A 19,930-nucleotide genomic window follows, 5' to 3' on the forward strand; every position below is an offset into this window, starting at 1 on the left:
CTAGGGACATACAGATAAGTTAGCCATTGCCAATTGGGTACAGCTAATTCGATATACAATGATGTCTGGTTAGCAGGACTCAGTGCACTATTATAGTCATTGTAGGAGAGTAGGGTCTGCAATCCTATGATCACCCAGATTTTTGCTTTTTGCTGCACTGGTTTACGACTTTCCCTGGCTGTGGGCCTGCTAATCAGACCCACAGCCTAGCTGTTCTCTCTATCCAAATTGTACTCAGGTACTGAATTGGCCCTGGGCCCTCTCCAAGTCCCTGTACCCAGGGCTGAGGTGCACCCAGAAGTCTCCCAGGGGCTGAAGCATGTATTGTGCCACCCCTGGATTGACTAACTAAAACTGACACAACTGGCTGCACGACAGCTGGGGCAAGGTGGTGTACTCACCCTTTGCTTTAGATATAGTATACCTATATCTAACCCTAAAATGGACACACAGATCTCCTATCAGTCACTCCTATGGCAGGCCTTAACAATCCTGAAGGCAGAGTGCTTGGAATCGTGCGAGATGGTGCTCTGGCATGAGCTGAGCCTGTCTGCGGCTTTCGGGATCTATCCCTTAGCCGTTTCCATGATATCGCATACCATATACTCTTAAGTGCATTATAATCCTCGCGGTTATGTGCCAACTCTGGTATCGCTTTATCAAAACATGTCGAGTAAGGTGTCATACGAATTGGAATACTAACCCCTCGCCAATTCTGGCGACGGGGTTAGCATTCCACCCTTCTAGAGGGACACGACATGTATGTAACCCCTAACCCCGGTTAAAGTCAGACAGAGCCTTAGCATCCACAAAATGGATGCTGCCACCGAGACACAAGTCTGCCCTCCTGCTGCTGGGAGTCCTCCCAGAGCAGGAGATAAGGACAAAGGGTTTCCTGCCAGGGGCGGTGCCAGCACCGTCCCAGACAGGGTTTTGTGTATTGTAGGTAGGCAGGGCTTTAGAGGAAGGTGACTGCAAGTGGCACCCCGGTGCTCACTGTGCATAGGCCGGCTGAAACCAGTTCCAGGGGCACTCCAGCCCCTGGCCTGGGGAAAGCCCGCCAAGGAAGTGGGTGTAACCACCCCCCTCCTGGTCCCACCCATAGGGCAGGACCTAGTCGCGTGCCAGCCCCCTTTTACAGGATAAAGGTAGGAACTGGCCCCCTTACAAATCAGATCATCTTTGAATCCTGAAACTACTTTCCACGAAAGGAACTCAAGACTTCTTCCTAAGATTTCTCCCTTGTGACTAAGGAGTAGTCACCCTGCATCCGCAGGCACCATCTAAGAACACTGCGGTCTGCTGCAAGTCCTTCCTCCGGAATCCGACTGCCCAGCTCGACGAGAACCGGCTTCCCTGGCACCTCTGACCTCTACCTGCATCATCAGTCACGCTGAGATTCGTGGGTGTGACGAGACCTCGAGGGACCGGCCATCTTCAAGACTGCACGACTTCTTTCCAGCAAGCCCGCCGAGTGAATTCCTGGTGAGTGCTTTGGGGTCCGAGAAGCCCCCACCCTGAGCAGCTCCAGCACCGAAGAGCAGCCCCCCAGCATCTCCACGATCTGCGTGGGGCCCTTCTGCTTTTTACTGCTCACCGCGTTGTTTGGCTACTAGCCCGCTGGCTTGTGGCCTTCCTGACGACGCCCGACGACATTTCTGCTGCTGGTCTGGTTGCTCCAGGCTGGCCCTTGCTTCCCTCCATCGGAGAAGTACCCTGGACCCTCCTGGTCCACCCAAGACGCCATTTTAGGTCCACCGCGTGGGCCTTGCATTTGCCAAGACTTGTTGCCCAATCCTGGGTCCAGCGACGTCGACAGCAAGAACCTTCGTGGGACAGCTCGCACCTCCATCCCGGTCGCCGACAACGCCTCCTGGTCCGAGAGACTGCAGAGCCCAGCAGCGCCCACTCACCTGACTGCGGTGACTTCGCCCGGTGCCATCCTGGTGCCCACTTAATCACTGGCTAGTGATTCAAGAACTTGGTCCCCTCTGCTTTCAGGTTTCCTTCTTCCTTGATCCAGGCTTGGATCCATCGAACTTTTCTTCACTGGTCGCCTGCCAGCAACTTCTTCCTTCCAGGCTCCTGGTCCGGCAACGAGATCCCCGACGTCTTTTCAGACCTATGCAGCTGCAGCCCCTGGGCTAGGTAACTTCGGCACTTCGGTGTCCCAGCATAGCCTCACTATCCTAGGGTCAGGATCCACTGTCGTTTTCTTCCTACCAGGTCGGGTTCGCCCGTGAACACTAACTTTGCCTTTACTAGCCTCCATAGACTTTGTCCCGCATCCCGCGTGAGAGTGCACACTCTGCACCCGAGTCCCCTAGGTCTCCTAGTAGTAATCTAACGATTCCCTAGTCAAGTCCTAGCGATTCCAAAGCCTATTAGAACTGTTACTTACCTGCTAGTAATTCGCATTCCACTTTTAAAGTATATGGTTTTTCGTGCCCCTCGGGCATTTGTGTATAACGTGCTAACTTAAGTATTTTCGTAAGAGTTTTGTTGTGTGCCTAGCACCCTGTCCTCATAAAGAGTACAGGGTTGTTGTGATTCTAATAAATACACTGTTTATTTTCATAACACTTGTGTGGTGTCCTTTCACTGGGTGTTCAAGGGGTAATGTGATGGTAAAACAGCTGGCTTAACACGCCCTCTAGAGTCTTAGCCTTAGACTGCTCGTATCCATGCTACTAGGATAGCTGGTCTATAAGGTTGACTTACAACCAATCATCAATAAGGGTTGTTTGGACTGATATATAGTGATCACTAGAATAGTGAGCACTGCACATCAGGCCAACTTCTCACAGTCATAAACCCAGCAGCATCAGTCGAAAAACTTTGGGGTGACCACACAAAAAAAAGCATTTCCTTACAAGGGGTATGTGTCAACATACTTCTCCGGTTAATCCAATTTGAGGCCCTCCCATTGGTGCTTTAGGAGTCCTGGAAGATTGCCTAGTACTGTGTCCCCTCACAAAGGAGTATTCTCTGTTCCTCTTCTTGTGGCTCAGGGGTGGCCTGTGGTTTGAGCTCACCTTACTCTTTTTCCTTCCAGGACTTTTCCCGCGAGGCTTCAAAGGGATTTGTAATTCCCTCATTCATGGGTCAAAAACCTCTCCCTCCCCCCTCGCGACCCCCCATATCTGAATTGAATCGCTTTTTTACTCAATTTTGAGGGCTTGTTTATTGGCGAGGAGTATCCAACGGCATTTTCTTCAAATCAGATGTGCCCGCTGGGTCCCCCCTGGACCTCTCCTCTCATGTGACTTTTGATGTCGGTTTGTCCGAGGGGCACCCACCATCGGTGTCTCTTTCGGGCCCTGAGGGTTTTTTTTTTGGTTTCGTCCCTTGCTGAGGTTGCCTTGTGAGGCCTTCAAGTCCAAAGTCTTCAGCTCCGTCCCCTAACGATTTTTCGAGGTTTTTGAGATTCTCCCTCTCTGGGCTTCTTTGCTGGCAGATTTGCTTCTACTCTGCCAACTTCTTCTATTTTTTGTGTCGGAGCCTTCAATCTGGGCAAAGTCTGCGTCATTAACATGGTCATCTCTGATGTCTCTCCTTTTCTTTTTTGTCTGTATGACAGTGTTATGACCCGCCTCTTTCTTCCTTGCACTCAAGGTTTTCAGCCTGAACTTGGCGCTCGCTTCAAAGCTTCTCATGTCATGCTGCCTCGGCAGGCAGAGGCAACAGACTTTGCAGTTGTCCTTCAGGGCAACTTTTTGGTGGCACACGGGGCAGAATCCAAACAGCATTTTCGATTTCTCATGGCGATTCTCTCCCCTTTTGTGCATTCTCTGACCTCGTGGTGGACATCTCATGCAGTCTACTTCTATCGTGTTTTTTGCCTTTATCTGTTTTTACTTTATATCCAGGAAAAGATTCATGCTGCACAATTTATGACGTTCCAATGAATCAGTGCTAAAGGATGCCCTCACCACACACAATTACCTAACAGTTTCCTATCGGAAACATTTAAGCAAGTACTTTACACTCCAATAGAGAGACTCTCAAAATTCATCATTAAATGTATTTTTTTAATGTTAGTCCTACCTGGAAGGCTTGTGGTATTGCTGGTAGAAGTAACAGCTGAAGAAAACGCTGGACGTTTTGAACCAAGACCAGATGCTAATAAGGCACTGTGAATTGAATCTGGATCTATACGTTTCTTTTTCTTCTTCTCTTTGCCCTTCTTGTGGTCTTTTCTTATAAGCCAGGGATCTGTTTTGAGAGATTCAAATGATTTTTTAAGAAGGAAAAATGTAAGTTAATTTTAATATGGAGACATAATTCCGAACACCTTCATCCACCATTTGTAAATTTACATTTTTCAAAATGAGTATTCTGTTGTACCAAATATTAGGGTTTGAGGGGACAAATTAAAGTTACTTAAATGCAAATACAATTTAGTAGTATTGAGTATTTAATAGATTCACATTTCTAAATTATTTTTCACTCTCTACAAATCAACATTACATTATACTACAAGGCAACCAAGAGGCGGACTGGCTACAAGCTATAACCCCAAAACTTAGATTCTAAGCATTTAAAAATGGAAAGTACGAATTTTCTCTCGAAAAAAGGGAAGGAGTTTTGCACTTAAAGACTTAGTCAAGCATGTGTGCAGTACTTGTAAGTTGGCAATAAGGGTGCCTTGCGGCTCTTTAAATTAGCATGAGTTTCTTCAATTGCAAAACAAGTCGGGAAATCTTGAGAAAAGCATTAAAGTGATAGCAAATGTCCTAAATCGTAACATTCCAAATGCCTTCCTTCTTTCCCCCAGCTATATAATTCATCAGTGCTTCAAAGCGCACTACGGATCAAAAATTAAGTTTAGTAATTTGTTATAAAACACAAATCAGTAACCAGATACTGTAATATCTTCAAGGAATATGCAACATCATTGTTCCGACCTAGTAGACAGATTATATTCAAGCAGATGCTTTAGCCAAAACCCCAGTATTTGGAAAAGTTCCCTGAAGTGGGTCATTGGAGTTGGTCACTGATAAAACACCATAAAAATCAACACTTAAGACAGTCTGCAACTGAAAGTGGGAGTTTGTTAAGCATCCTTGGCTCTCTGGAAAGGCCAGCACTGCAAGGTTAAACTCAATGGTTGAGTCTAAATGTGCCGCAGAGATAATCCAATAAATTATAAACTAAAAAAATGGCCAGATAAGTTGTATGTGAAAACAGAACTTAATTAGAATATACACAGTTACAAACAAATAACTACAAGATACCATACAAAACTTAAGACAGCAATCTCACAATGACCATAAATGAAACCAGTATACCCATATGATGACCAATCTAGGAAAATACACTAATTCTAGCATAGAAATATGCACACACAAACCAGAATTCCATTTGGGATCTAATTAAGGCCAACGTCCTTTCTGCCCTACTTGATTTTGAAAGAATACATAAGTTCAATTGTGCGCCTGAACTGGAGGAGATTGTGATAAAATAGTGAAAACGAAACTTGTAAGAAACTGGGGATCTGAATTTAAGGCTGTCTTGTCTTTGTTTACCATCATGAATGGCTCTCTTACACATAGCAATGAGTTCACAAACTCTGCGCAAGAGGTGACTGCTACCAGAAAAGCAACTTTTGATATTAAAACCTGAAAGGAGCATGAGAGTTCGTGGCTTACAAGAAGACCCATAAGTCCCTGCAAATGAGGTCTCAAGTGTAGGAAGCTGGCTCTTAATGTACTATTACCAAAAAGAGGTATCCTATGTAAAGAGTCCAGTTAGCCCTTATGAGTGGACAGGGGCTTGCGCTAGCAATCCCAAGGTGCTCTATCTAGGGTAATGAGAGGCTGCAACTAAGTGCTAAGGGGTCAGTCTAGGCAAACACAGCAGGGGGCTCAGTCCTTGAGCGTTTCTGACCCACTGGAACTCTGGCTGGGGGGGCTCGTGTGCCTTGGTGCTTTCTCTAGAGGGGTCGCACTGCTAAAGGCACTAGCGTTTTTTTGGTTGCCTGGAAAAACAGGCTGCAGATGGGGGCTGCAGGTATTGTTCTGCCCCACCCAAAGGGGAAGGCTGGGGGGGGGGGGGGGCAGGGGTTTAAGCTGTGGAGGGTTTCAGGACCCTGAGGGCACAGTTTGGTCACTTCTGGGGCGGAGGGGCTTGGATGCAGGTTTGCAGCAGACCAAAGGCTCTCGCGGTTCCTGCTTTCTTGCAGAAAGAGGCTGCAGGTAGGGAATGGGGGGGCTCAGTTCTGCTAAACCCAAGATGGGGCTCAGCTCTTGAGGGTCTCTATGCCTCAGAGGCACCACTGATTCACAGCAACTTACAGGACTGTTCTTCACGACTTGCACTACAGCATTCGGTGTCTGTAGGAAACTGGTTCTATATATACTACACCAAAATGAGGTATAGCACGTATAGAGTCCAGGTGACCCCAGAGGTAGGCAGAGGTTAAAGTTAGATAGATACTTACTTTCTATTTGTGGTAGAGTGGTCAAGCAGTAAGGCAGTATCAGAGAACAGTGTTAAGCATTTGATGTACACACTCAGTCAGCAAATGAATTCACACACTCATGGACTGAACTCTAGACCAATTGTTTTTGTATAAAAAATATACTGTTTTATTTTAGAACCAAGCAAGCCTGGCACAGGTAAGCATTACATACTTCACAGTAATAAGTTGCTGAATGTATAACAGTTTGAAAATAGAATAGGAATTGTACTTTGTTTGATTTACAGGGGATGCAGTCGGTTGCAATACTTAAATAAAGTACATTGAAATGAATAGGCTTTTTCAGTAAATTACAGGTAAGTAACTCTTACGTTACTTTTCTATCTCAGTGCTGGATTCTTGATTCAGCACTGGGACATTTCCTGCAAACAGGTAAGTAAATACGTTTTGGTTATTCGTGCGATTTTTAAAGAATATTTTTAGATTTCAAAACTCCTCACTTAGAAACTTTTTGGAAGAAAATGGTCAATGTTATCCTATGGAGGAAAAACAGGTTATCGGTTCACAGGTAAGTTATTGACTGTGGGAGTTGAGGTTCTGGGGTTAGACTCAGGGGTCCCCCCAGGGTCAGTGATGCACTCTTGTTACACCCTCAGCGGCACTAGGGCGGCCGGGTGCAGAGTGTTGAAGTCCAATGTTATCCAATGGGGGATAGGGGACCTCTGGTTGGTGGCTGCTGGCAAGCAGGCCACTGGGTTGTGGGAGCAAAGCTGCTAGGGTTTAGGTCAGGGCAAAAGGGAAACAAAGTAGCACAAAAGGTGCACCCTCAGCGGCACTGAGGCGGCTGGGTGCAGAGTGCTGTTTCGAAGTCAGGCGCCCTGTTTTCTATGGAGAACCTATGGTTTGCAAAAGCACTGCAGGATGGGAGACGAAGGACTTCAGGGTACGACCACCACTTCAAGAGGTAAGTTTGGAAGTTAAGGGTTGGTTAGGCACTGTTGGTTTGGGCACACAAGGCAGTGGGGCATCGGGTACAGGGGTGCCTTTAGAGGTCGGAACTTATCAGCTCCTGGTCGTGGTTAGTGTGCCTTCTGGTTTTAGACTACAGGCGTCGGCTGGAGACTTTAGGCAGGTCAGGGGTCGCCGGATCTCGGTTCAGGGTCAGGGTGACCTCCTCGTGGTGTTTGTCCACTCAAGCTCGGGCCAGGTTGGGATGGTGCAATGTGGGCTGGATTAGAGGTTTCCGGCTGCTGCCGAGGTTGCAGTTTAACAAATCTTGTGTTCGCGGGAGAAGCAGTCTTTGGAAGTGAAGGCAGGCAGGACCTCCAGGGTTTTCGAGGTTGCTGGCTGCAGGACACACCGGGATTTCGCAGGAGCAGGTTCGAGGGGAGACCGGTCTGTAGGGCTGGGGGGGCAAGTCAGTGGGCATCTTCCTCTTGTTTGCTGGCTGCACGGCTGTTCGGTTCTTGTTTTCTTCTTGTCGTTTCTGGATCTGAGGAAGCAAGGTTGAGGGTGCCCTCTAAATACTAGATTTAGGGGCGTTACAGGTAGGTAAAGGGCAGGGACCAATGGATCCCTTCCCTGGGGTGGGTACACCACCTATCGTGCCAACCTCCAATGGGAGGGGGGGCAGGAGTCTGTCCCTGGTTGGTTAGGTCCCCTTTCCTCAAGATGGCTGGGACTCACAGAGTTATGCTTTACATCACCTCCCACACCTGAGGGGTGGAGTTGGCAGAAGTGAGCACACCTCTTTCCCTCACTTGTTTTTCTTGCCGGCTCTCCCGTCCAATGTGGGGGGTAGAAACAGTGGGGACCAGTTGCTGAAAGCAGCAAATGGTCTGAGGAGGCTCACAAAGGCGGCATGCCTTTAAAGCTTCCCCTTCGTGAACCCTGCCCATCCTGGGGGAGGAGGCTTGGCATTTTGTTCCAGGATGTGCATTATTTCAAGCCCCGAGTGCAGCAGCCTCTCGACACATGGGCCCAGAAACCTGTCTGTTTGTGGCAGCCTAAGCAGCCACTCAGTCAGGTCACTAGAAGTTGGTCGAGTTTCAGGGGGTATCTTTAAGATGCCCTCCGTCGTGCATTTTACATTAAATCCCACACTGGCCTTTTCTGGTCACAGTGCCCTGGGTACATGTGGTACCATTTACCAGGGGCTGACCTGTGGCCAGAGATGCCAATTGGGTTTAAGCTTCAATGCAATTTTAGGGAAGAAACATAGGCCCTGGGTACCTGATTAGCGGGAGCCCAGAGCACACTCAGTCAAAGAACATGAGCAATTCAGCAAAAAGTGGGGGCATACCATGCAGAAAGAGGGCACTTTCTCATAGTGCCCCGTTGAAGTCATTGGGGAATGGTCCGGTCTCAAAGAGGCTGCAAGTAGGGACTGAGGAGCCAGCCTGAGCAAACCTACAGGGGGGCTCAGTCCTTGATATGCTCGGGCATGTAGAGCCGCTAGTCCACTGGCACTCGGACTGGTGGGCTCAGCTGCAGTGGTGATTTCTCAGGTGGGGTCACACTGGGGGAGACACTTGCGGTTGTAGGGGGCATGCAAAATAAGCGGTCTTAGGACCCCGTTAGTCCACTTCTCTCTGGGTTGGAGGGTTCGGGTGCAGTGGTGCTTGGTGGTGTTGGGTTTTCGCGGTTCACTGCTCTCGTGGTTCCTGCTCCCTGGCAAGCCCATCCAAAGGGGGGGGGAGGCGCGTGCTTGACTCTTGAGTGTCTCTGAGCCTCAGGAGCACTGTCTGTTCACAGTAACTTGGGCCAGGGAGCTTGTATGCAGTGCTGTTTGGTCAGACAGGGTTGCGTTAGCAGAGGCTTTAATTTTAGTCCTTTTGGTGCCTGCAAACGAGCAGGAAAGCAGCTTCTCTGCTCCAAGGGAGATATTGCTGGCCAGATAAAGTTGTGGATCAATCTTCCACAGCTTGTAGGGGCAACATCACTTTCTGGATGAGCCGGGTCCATGCAATTGTCCGACAGCAGGCAGGCTAGCAGGGTTGGCACCAAGTCAGTTGCTACTTCTCAGTTCTCGCATTGGTGGCTCTTCTTTCTCCTTTCTTTTCCAGCCAGATAAATCTGTTTAACTGGTGCCATGGGACCATCTAAATACTCAATTTAAGGGCGTTAAAGGGAGTGTAGAGTAGTAGCCAATTGGTCACTACATCCCCTAGAGGACCACTTCCTGTGGGAAGTTGGCATCATTCTGCCCCAGAGTTCCTAATTTCACCACACACAATTGGTGGGATTCTTTCTTTTGTGTTCACGTCAGGCTTCCCATCCTAGAGGTGCGTCCAGCCTGGAAATGTAACGCGCCTCTTGACTATCTAATTTCCCACCTGTCCTGGTGCCAAATTGTCATGTAGTCATATTCGGATCAAGAGAGAATGCCAACATTTTGCCTGTTAACGTTTAAACTTTTCTTGAATACTGAATATTGACAAATATTGACAAATTTCATTGCATGCCTGAGCATGATAATTTTCTCTGAAACAGCCTTTGCTTACATTTTCACTTCAAGGGCATATTATCAACTACCTTGAACATTCTGTACACAGGTAAAGTTCATTAAGCAAAATGTTGTCACTTATATTTGTCCGCTCGGCGACAGAGCTATCACAATAGAATACACAATGGCAGACATTTAGGGCTTCGGCATGGCAGTATGAGTGATTTATTATATAAACAGCATCACTTCCTTGTTTGGGCAAAGGAGCATTTTGCTGGCACTGAGGTCACTCCATGCCGGAATTTCAGGCCAGCTGATTCTGGTTTACCTCTGCGAGAAGGGATGCCCAGCTCTACAAGAAATGGGAAGCCAGATGACACTTACTCACAGGTAATGAGGAGTTAGATCACCCTACATGGATTTGACAGATTCACACACCCAAAAACACACTAGGTTAGGTAGTGCGAGGAAGGGACATAATATAATACAGTCGTTATATATGCCAGCATATATTCAAGGTATAGCACAATGGTTGAACTGTTTATGTTTGTCACCATTTTCGTAATGCTAATTACACTATTCTGTTTACTTCTATTAATCATTGCAGCACATTTATTTTATACAAGAATCATAATGCTTCAATAAATACTAAAACACCTTGCTGTGTATTTCTTGTTTATCTCTTTAGGTATACATCAGTAATCAAACAAAAAAGCTCTAGATTTGTTACCATTATATCTTTGGGGAGTCAGGGTTGTAATGTTCTGAGGTTGTACGACAAAATGGGCCTCAGGGGAGTGGGAGGCATCTTCCAGGTCTGGGAGTAGCCAGGTTCACATATCAAAGGTGGTGTGCTCTTTGAACGCCCTGCCTTGACGAACAAGTTACTTACCTTCGGTAACGATATATCTATAAGAAACAGTAGTTAGTATTAGATTCCTTACCTTAGAATATCCCCAGGCGTCAGACTGGATCCGGAAATTTTTGCGTAGCAGTACCCTTGCGCGTCGGTAGGCGTCGTCTGCGGCTTCGCGTCAGTCGTCGGCGTCGTGGGCGCCGTGATGACGTCGTCCGAGTACTTAGACGCCGCCTCCGCGTGCTGACGTCAGTTCTTAGACACAGCTTTTCCGCGCCAGAGACGCAGAGCCATGTTAAAAACCAACACTGGTGCCATTGAAACTAGGGCCCTGAAAGGGGATGACCTTAACCCTAGATATCGGTTCGCAGAACGGGGAGGATGGGTGGGTCGGTAAGGAATCTAATACTAACTACTGTTTCTTACAGATATATTGTTACCGAAGGTAAGTAACTTGTTCATCTGAAAGAAACAGGTTAGTATTAGATTCCTTACCTTAGAATAGATACCCCAGCAATACCAATCCCGGTGGTGGGTCTGCGAACCAATAATCACACCAGAAAGTCCTGGAGGACGGAATGGCCAAAGAAGCCATCCCTCCGGAATTGGCTGTCCAGGCAGTAGTGTCTTGCAAACGTGTGCAGGGATGCCCACGTAGCTGCCTGGCAGATGTCCTGCAAGGGGACTCCCCGGCCCAGGGCAGTGGTAGTCGCCGTGGCCCGAGTGGAATGAGCCCTTAGTCCCAACAGGGGGCTCCTTCTTGGCAAAGGAGTAACACGCCTGGATACACAAGATGATCCACCGCAAGATGGTCTGCTTGTGCACCGCCTTTCCCTTCTTAGTGCCCACGTAACCAACAAAGAGTTGGTCATCCACCCGGAACTGGCGTGTGCGATCCAGATAGTAAGAGAGCGCACGTTTTGGGTCCAGACGGTGGAGCTGTAGTGTAGTTCCTATATTCCCAATAGGCTCTGCGCATTGGAATAATATATTCAGCAGTGTAGGACTGGGGTTATCTAGGTCTCTACTGACTATATTAGACTTAAGTTTTTGCCAGCTAGCTCAGAGGTCACTAGAAACTTTCTCGAATAAACGAGGAGTTTAACCTCCCTGGATAGACAAGAAGGGATTAGCTTCTGACAACCATATAACATGACAACTTTGCTCCCTCAGAATAAGAGTGTATCTCTAGAGTCGTGTGAAAACAATAGACCGCTATTTCACTCAGTCAAGTGTGTATACTTAGTTTCACCAGAGTGCAGAGAAAAGAGAGACGGGCGTTTTCAATAAAAGGTTATTTATTGAGCAGTCTTCTTTCTCATACAAGAGAAATGAATTGCCACAATTGCAATACTTATAGTAAAGTAAAGTGCGTACAGTAAAAGGAGGATTAAGAAATAATACTGTAAAAGCATTGATATGGTTTCTTAGCCATAAGATACTTTAAAATAGATAAAATATATACATACTTATATACATTGACTAACGTACTCAACTGGTGCTTCTAAATACGCCCACCCCGGTGTTCCTGACCTAAGCCTAATACGTGGGAAGGAGTAAGTAAGTAGCAGTTTAAGTTAAGTTGGTTTTGCCAAGAATCTGAGTCAAGAATTGTCTTCTAAGGTTTTAGTCAGCTCCGTACCTGGGTAATAGAAAGCAGGAGGTCTGGTATCTCTCTCTCAGGACTCGATATCCCAGTAACCCGCGAAGGTATCTGGAAACACCGGAGCTGGATTTCTCGGCAGGAGAAAAGACAGCGTCTCTCTCAGTGCGTCAAAAGAGGAGGGGCAGCGTCCGTGGGCTCTCGCATCAGCTGGGCTCTCGGGCAAGTAGATAGCTGCTCTGCTCCAAAACCACCACCGTGTCTTTGCTTAAGGCAACGTTGGTATATTTATACCTGAAAGGTGCCGGGTTTGACGTAAGGCTGGACATAAGACGTCAATAAATATGTCACTAAGAACTGGCCGTTCTTACAGTGCTTTACAGGAGTTCTAGGATGAAATCAAAACAAAAGCAAGGGGGATTTCCCAGGTTGCTGGAGGTTTGTTTTGTTTAGAGAACTCGTTGTGCTTTCTAGGAGGCTGGGGAAGTAGCCTTGCTTAATGTGACAGCAGGTGCTACGACTGAATATGGATATGATTACTATGCCGTTGTAGGGATATTATTGATTATAACCGGACAAGGGCATAAAATAGAAATATCGATTTAGGTTCCCATGATAAAAACACAATAGAGCCTCTCTTCCTCTTTCGAGGGATGCGGAAGCGGAAAGAAGGTGGGCAAGGTAATGGACTGCCCGATGTGGAAGGCCGTGACAACCTTGGGCAGGAAAGAGGGTCTCGTCCGCAACACAACCTTGTCCGGATGGACAGAGAGGAAAAGAGGTGTAAAAGAAAGAGCCTGGAGCTCACTCACTCTCCTGGCAGAGGAGATGGCAACCAGGAAAGCAGTCTTCAGAGTAAGAATGCGGAGAGGACAGTTATGGAGCGGCTCAAAGGGAGCACACATTAGGTAGGCAAGTACAAGATTCAAGTCCCACTGGGGCATCACGAAAGGAACAGGAGGAAACATGTGTGTGATTCCCTTCAAAAACCTATTTACAATTGGGGACTTGAACAAGGAAGGCTGATCAGGTAGCCTTAAGAAGGCGGAAAGGGCAGAAAGGTAGCCCTTGATAGTGCCCAGAGCAGAGCCCTGCTGGGCAAGAGAAAGAAGGAAGAGGAGAACCTCAGAAAGGGGTGCAGAGAGTGGATCCACAGCCTTTGCTGTGCACCATGCCACAAATCTGTTCCACCTGCAGGCGTATACCGACTTTGTGGAGGGACGCCTGGCTGCCAGAATGACATTACAGACTTCGGGAGGCAAGTCAAATGGCCTCAACTGTCGCCGCTCAATCTCCAAGCTTGTAGGTGGAGACTGGACCGGTTCGGGTGGAGGACCGTCCCCTGCTGCTGCGACAGAAGGTCCTCCCGAAGAGGCAGACGAATCGGGGGATCGACTGACATGCTGAGTAGCTCAGGATACCAGTATCATCGTGCCCAGTCCGGAGCCACAAGGATAACCTGGGCCCGGTCGCGCCTGATCTTCTTCAGCACTCTGGGCAGAAGTGGTATAGGCGGAAAGGCGTACAATAGACCGCAACTCCACTCGTGACGAAAAGAGTCTCTGAGCGAGTGCCGCCTTGGAAACTCCAACGCGCAGAACTGATGACACTGCGCGTTCTATTCTGTGGCGAATAGATCTAACCAAGACTCTCCTCACTGCTGAAAGAGGCCTTGCGCCACGTCCGAGTTCAGACGCCATTCGTGATCCATCATGCACCGACGGCTGAGTTCGTCCGCCCTGGCGTTCAGAGAACCTGCCAGGTGTTGAACCACCAGGGTCACGCCCTGATGTTTCAGCCACTGCCAGAGGCGCAGAGCCTCCTGGCATACGGTCCACGAGCCCACCCGCCCTGTTTGTTGCAGTACCACATGGCGATGGTGTTGTCCGTGAACACCTGCACTACACTCCCCCGGACAGAGGGGAGGAATGCCTTCAGTGCAAGTCGGATCGCCCGCAGCTCCAGGAGGTTGATGTGGAGCTGGGACTCCGCCGGAGACCAGAGGCCTCTGATCTCCGCCTCTCCCATGTGGCCCCCCCAGCCCAGGAGGGACGCGTCCGTCACAACTACGTGCTCCGGGTGGGGTAGGAAGAGGGATCTGCCACTGACCCAATCGCGGTCCGTGAGCCACCACTGCAACTGTCTTGCAGTGCCCTCCGAGATCAAGACATGGTCGGATAAGTTGCCCTGATGCTGGGCCCACTGAGACTTCAGGTCCCACTGCAGAGCCCGCATCCGCCACCGGGCGTGATCCACCAGAAGGATGCAGGAGGCCATCAGCCCCAGAAGCCGCAGCGTCAACCTGACCGCTTCCAGCACGACTTCTGAGGCACCCTCGAGTAAGTGCTTTAGGGATTGAGAAGCCCCAGCCCCGAGCAGCTCCTGCACCGAAGACCAGCCCTCCAGCATCCACGAGATCTGCGTGGGGCCCTTTTGCTTGGTTGCTGCTCGACGCGTTGTCTGGTCACTTGCCGGCTGGCTAGTGACCTCCTAGACGTCGACCCAAGAAATCTACACCGCTGGTCTGGTTGCTCCAGACTGGCCCTTGTTTCCTTCCAAAAGAGAAGCACCCCGGACCCTCCTGGTCCGCACCAGACGCCATCTTCACTCACCGCGTGGGTTGCCTTTGCCAAGGCCTGTTGACTCCGAATCCGGATCAGACACCGCCGACAGTGAGAGCCTGCGTGGGACAGCTCGTGCCTCCATCCTGGTCGTCGAAGACACCTCCTGGTCCACGTGGCTGCAGAGTCAAGCGTCCACTCTTCACCTGATCGCGACGACAGCATCTGGTTCCTTCCTGGTTCCACACCGGTCACTGGCTAGTGACTTTGAACATTGTCCCCTCTGCTTTCAGGTCTTCATCTTCCTCGATCCACCCTTGGATCGCTCCGGACATCTTCCTCCTGGTCGCCTGCAGCATCTTTCTTCAAGGCTCCATTGACTTCCGACGCGGAAACCAGACACTTTCACACCTATGCACCCGCAACCCGTGGGTGAGGTAACGAGAGCATTTCGGTGCTCAAGGGTAGATTGACTCTCCTAGTGTCCAGGTATCCTGTCGTTTTAGTCTTAACTAGTCGGAACTGTCTTTTACTTACCTTTTCGTAACTTGTTGTGCCCATTGACTTTGTTCCGCATCTCGCGTGTAAGTTCACACTCTGCACACGCGTCCCGTGGGCCTCCTGTCCCTTACCTAAGGTTAGGGTAGTGTAGTCCCAGCGATCCTACAGCCTCTGGGCAGCTTCATTTCCTCTATCGTTCTACTTAACCCATTTACTTAGTGTTAGAATTGGGGGTCTCTGGTTGGCGCAAGTATTCACTTGTGACAAGCAGGGACCCTCTCTTCTTAGTCAGGGCGAAGGATGACCCCTTAGAATTACCCTTGCTCACCCTCTAGGTGCGTGGCGTGAGCAGCCAAGGCTATTCTCCAGGCGTTTGAGTTAAGCATTTGTAATAACACACACAGTAAAATGTACCAATCCCCCCACAAATTGACACCAGACAGGTATTATATGTAAAAATACGTTCCTTTATGTAAAAATATATATATGAGCAGATCAGACTTATCACAAGACCAATAGCGTTTTTGTTGGGCCACAGATTGAAAATTGGGCAAGCTTCTCTTAGTTACAGTTCAAAAATATAGATTCAGTTCTCTTCACTTGTTTCTTATTAGTCTCGGTTACTGCTAAAGCACTTCTTGAGCGGGCTAGGTACTTTGTCACTTCGTGGGGACCTTTAGGAATTCGGTCCGGCTCTTGCAGCGCTCCCGTATGTTTCTCCCGGTCAAAACGGTGACACCCTACCGCGTCTCACGCATCTAGCGTGAGCACGCGTTCGACTCGTACAGGGTGCGCGCCGGGCCTCTCACGGCAGTATACCCCTCACGGTCGGCTCTCAGCAGATCGACCCGTACCTCCTTGGTGCTCTGCAGGTAGGGAGGCGGGTAACTGGGAGGCCAGGCGTACTAGGGCTGAAACGTACAGTGTACTCACGGTTGCAGGAACGGCTGGAGCGCAAAGGGGAAATAAAACGTTGCGGGCCCCTAGCCCGGTGTAGAATCTTCAAGAATGCCTGGATTCCTTCGGGGTTTGGACGAGTCGTGCACGGCAGTGCGGCTCGATCCGTTCAGGGGTGCGGTTGGATCTTTCACATCAGCGGGTGCGGGCACAGAGGCAGGCGTGGCCCTCGACCCCCAGTACGACGGTGCGGGAGTCTCCACAAAGGGGGCGGCACGGCCTGTTAACGCTCTGGGATAATGAAGCGGGGACAGCAGGGCACAGTCCGTGCGGGCCCCGGCGTAGATCACGATCTCCAGAGAAATTCCGGCGGGAGGGGCGAGAGCGCTTCAGCGCGCTCCTATTGACAGGCGGGGGCAGAGGAGCAGGCAGCCTAGCCCGGGGGCAGAGAGCGACTCCGAACGGAGCGAGGCTCTCACGGGTGAAAAGGCAGGCGAGCTCCCGAGTGCCACAGCCCTAGGAGGAGGCGATGAGGGGCGCAGTCTTACTCCGGCGGGAGGCACACACGGCTCGATGATCAGAGACGAGCAAAGGCACCAAGAATTCACTAGTCCTGGGGTTCAGATCAGGGGGCAAGCAGACAAGCCCTTGGAGAATGTTTCAAAGCACAAGTCTGCAAAGTCTTTTCAAAGTCTTCTACTCTCCTTCCTCAGCAAGGCAAGCAGCAGGCCAGTCCTTCCAGCGTCTTCTTCTCCTTCTAGTTGGGCAGAGGTTCTTTGTGGGAAACAGGAATCTGATTTACAAGGAGCAGGGCTCCTACTTTTATACAGCATTTCTTTTCTTTTCTCAGGCCAGGGGGGCCTTTGCATAACTTCATTCAGTCTCTGAGCACTTGTTGGGTGTACTTCTGGTTTCTGCTTTCAGTGTGAGGGGCAGGCACATCAGACGCTCCACAGGAGGTGGAGCCAGCATTGTGTGGACAGGGGCAGCCAGGAGTACCTTGATGACAGTGCTTCGCCCTTCCTGGGCCAGGTGCTGGCTGAGTCATCAGTTGCTCCCCAGGGGGCGGAGCCAGCATTGTGGTGGCAGCGCACAGCCCAATTCAGAGTCCAGGGGCACTCCTACCTCCCACAAAGGTGTAATCCTTGCATTCACCACCTGTCATCCCCCAGCCCTGTCACTCACACATCCCAGACAGCCAGATGCACATCCAAGCAGAGGCGGGCTGAAATTGTTAGGCAAGCAAATGCTAACTTTCTAAAAGTAGCATTTGCAAACACAGGATATTAAAATAAACTTTACTAAAAGAAGTATTTTATTATTCTGAGCTCAGGCATACTAAACTTTACTTTCTACCATGTTCCCTGAGCCTGCTGGGATTATAGAGTGTAATAATTCCAGCAGCCCATCTGGCCTAGAGAGAACAGGTAGCCTTACAATAGTGAAAAACTAATTTGGCTGTAATTCACTATTAGGACATGCCACACACATCAGAGCATGTCCTACCTTACACTTACAATGCACCCTGCCATTGGGCCTACCATAGGGGTGACTAATATGAAGTTAAGTGAAGGTTTAGAGGCTGGCAAGTGTGTGCACTTGCCCAGCCAGCATGACAGTACCAGACAGTACGCAGGTTCTGCAATGGCAGACCCTAGACACATTTTAAAAGGCTGCTTCTGTGGGTGGCGCAACCAGCGCTGCAGGCCCACTAGCAGCATTGGCATTTACAAGTCCTGGCACTCCTGGTGCACTTTACTGGGGACTGACAGTAAATCCAATGAACCAATCAGGAGTATCAATCACAGTTACACTTTCCATAGGGAGCACTTGCACTGCGGCACGGATTGGCCGTGGCGCAGTGCCCTGAGCAGCGGACACCAGCAAAAACATCTGAGGCACATCAGCAAAAAGTGGAAAGGAAACTCACGCCAAGGTGCCAGGTCTAACACTTAGTATATGGTTTGCCATGCCCCTAGGGTACAATTGTAATTTGTGCGACTTACTGTATTTTTCTGAAGAGTATTGTTATGTGCTTAGCCCTCTGATCTCATAAAGAGTTCAGAGGTGTTTGTTAGTAATAAATATATTGTTTATTTTCATAACCTGTGTGGTGTCCTTTCATCTGGTATTCAAGGGGTTATATGTGGTAAAACAGCTGGCTTCACATGCCAAAAGAGTTTAGCCTAAGACTGCTTTGTCCATGCTACCATTAGGATAGCTGGTCTATAAGGTTGACTTACAACCAATCACCATAAGGGTTGTTTGGACTGATACAAGGTGATCACTAGAACTAGTGAGCATCATATATCAGGCCAACTTCTCACATAAAGGTTTAAGGCCTTGGCCGCCCTCGTCAACACTACACTGTGAGCAGCCCCCTCCTCCGTAGCCACGGTGGGAGGGGAGACAAATCGAGTGTCTGGCGAAGTGTCAAGTCCACTGGCCTCCCCAAGCTCATATGTCCAGTCCTGTTGAGACTGGCACTCCTGTGCCAGAGGGTCCACAGATCCCTCAAAATCACCCATCTCCTGTAGTTCAGGGTCAACAGATGGGGCCGGTTTATGGAAATATAAATCTCCAAACGACGTCGAGAGCGGCGCCCAGCAGCGCCGCTCCGGCACCGGAACCGGACCGAGGGTAGGATCGGGGGCGGCGTCCATAGCAGGCGCCGGGGGCGACACCCGCAGGGCCGGCGCCGGTGAGGTCGTCCGGCGACGACCCGGATCCAAAAGCGGATCCAGGGAGGGCCTGCGGCGCCGGGACCGAAGTCGCCGGCAGCGCCGGGGCCGAAGCACCCAGCGGCGTCGGAGCCAAAGCACCCGACCCACTAGGCCCTCCAGCCGGGGCCGTTGGGCCCGGAGGCGCCACGGAACCCGGCTGAGGAGGGAGGAACCTCATAGCCATGAGGTACCGCTCTATCTCCTCATGCCCAGGGACCCGAAGGTGTGGGGCAGGCGGCGACGTCGGCGACTCAGTCGGAGCCACGTGGGTGGTGTCATCCGAACCCCCGGCAGCATCGCGCGAGCGTCGGGGTGAGTCGGAGGAACGATGAGGTCTCTCCGACCTCTCATGCCTCTTACCTGAGGACTTGGATCCCGACGCCCGATGTCCACTCCGGGAGCTGCGAGGGCTCCGACCCCACGACCGGTCCCTCGACCTCCTGTGGGACCGGGACCTGGAGCGGCGCGGGCTGACTGCCGGAGCTCAAGTCGCTTGTGGGACCGCTCCCGCCTAGCTTTAGACGTCAGGGCCCGGCAGTCGGAGCAGGTGTGGTCGTCGTGGTCGAGGCCTAAACACTAGAGACACCGGGGATGGGGGTCGGTAACTGACATCAGTCGGTCGCACTTGGAACAGGGTTTAAACCCGGGCATCCCTACCGGCACCGTCGGAGTCGAAGACTCTAGTAGAGAAATTATCAAAAAGTTTAGTCAAAAAAGACTAAAGGGGTAGAGCTTCTCCGGATCTGCGCTAGCTGATGCGGAAAAATGAAGAACTGACAGCGCGCATGGGCGGCGTCTAAGTACTCCGACGACGTCATTATGGAGCTAACGACGCCGACGACGGACGCGGAGCCGCGGACGACGCCTGCCGGCGCTCATGGGTATTGCTACGCAAAATTTTCCGGATCCAGTCTGACGCCTGG

The 19,930-nt window shown here is 50.1% G+C and overlaps 1 protein-coding gene across 6 annotated transcripts in view; it reads right to left on the reverse strand.

The window, feature by feature from the left end:
• Positions 1-19,930, reverse strand: part of SBNO1 (strawberry notch homolog 1) — a 1,344,504-nt gene that overhangs the window by 505,670 nt on the left and 818,904 nt on the right. For all 6 annotated transcript variants that reach the window (XM_078667602.1, XM_078667600.1, XM_078667599.1 and 3 more), the window contains one exon: positions 4,048-4,215. In XM_078667602.1, the coding sequence (XP_078523728.1) occupies positions 4,048-4,215 (168 nt within the window). The remainder of the gene's footprint in view (positions 1-4,047; positions 4,216-19,930) is intronic.

This window comes from Lissotriton helveticus, chromosome 11 (genome assembly GCF_964261635.1).
Source record: "Lissotriton helveticus chromosome 11, aLisHel1.1, whole genome shotgun sequence".
In the NCBI taxonomy this organism is placed as follows: Eukaryota; Metazoa; Chordata; class Amphibia; order Caudata; family Salamandridae; genus Lissotriton; species Lissotriton helveticus.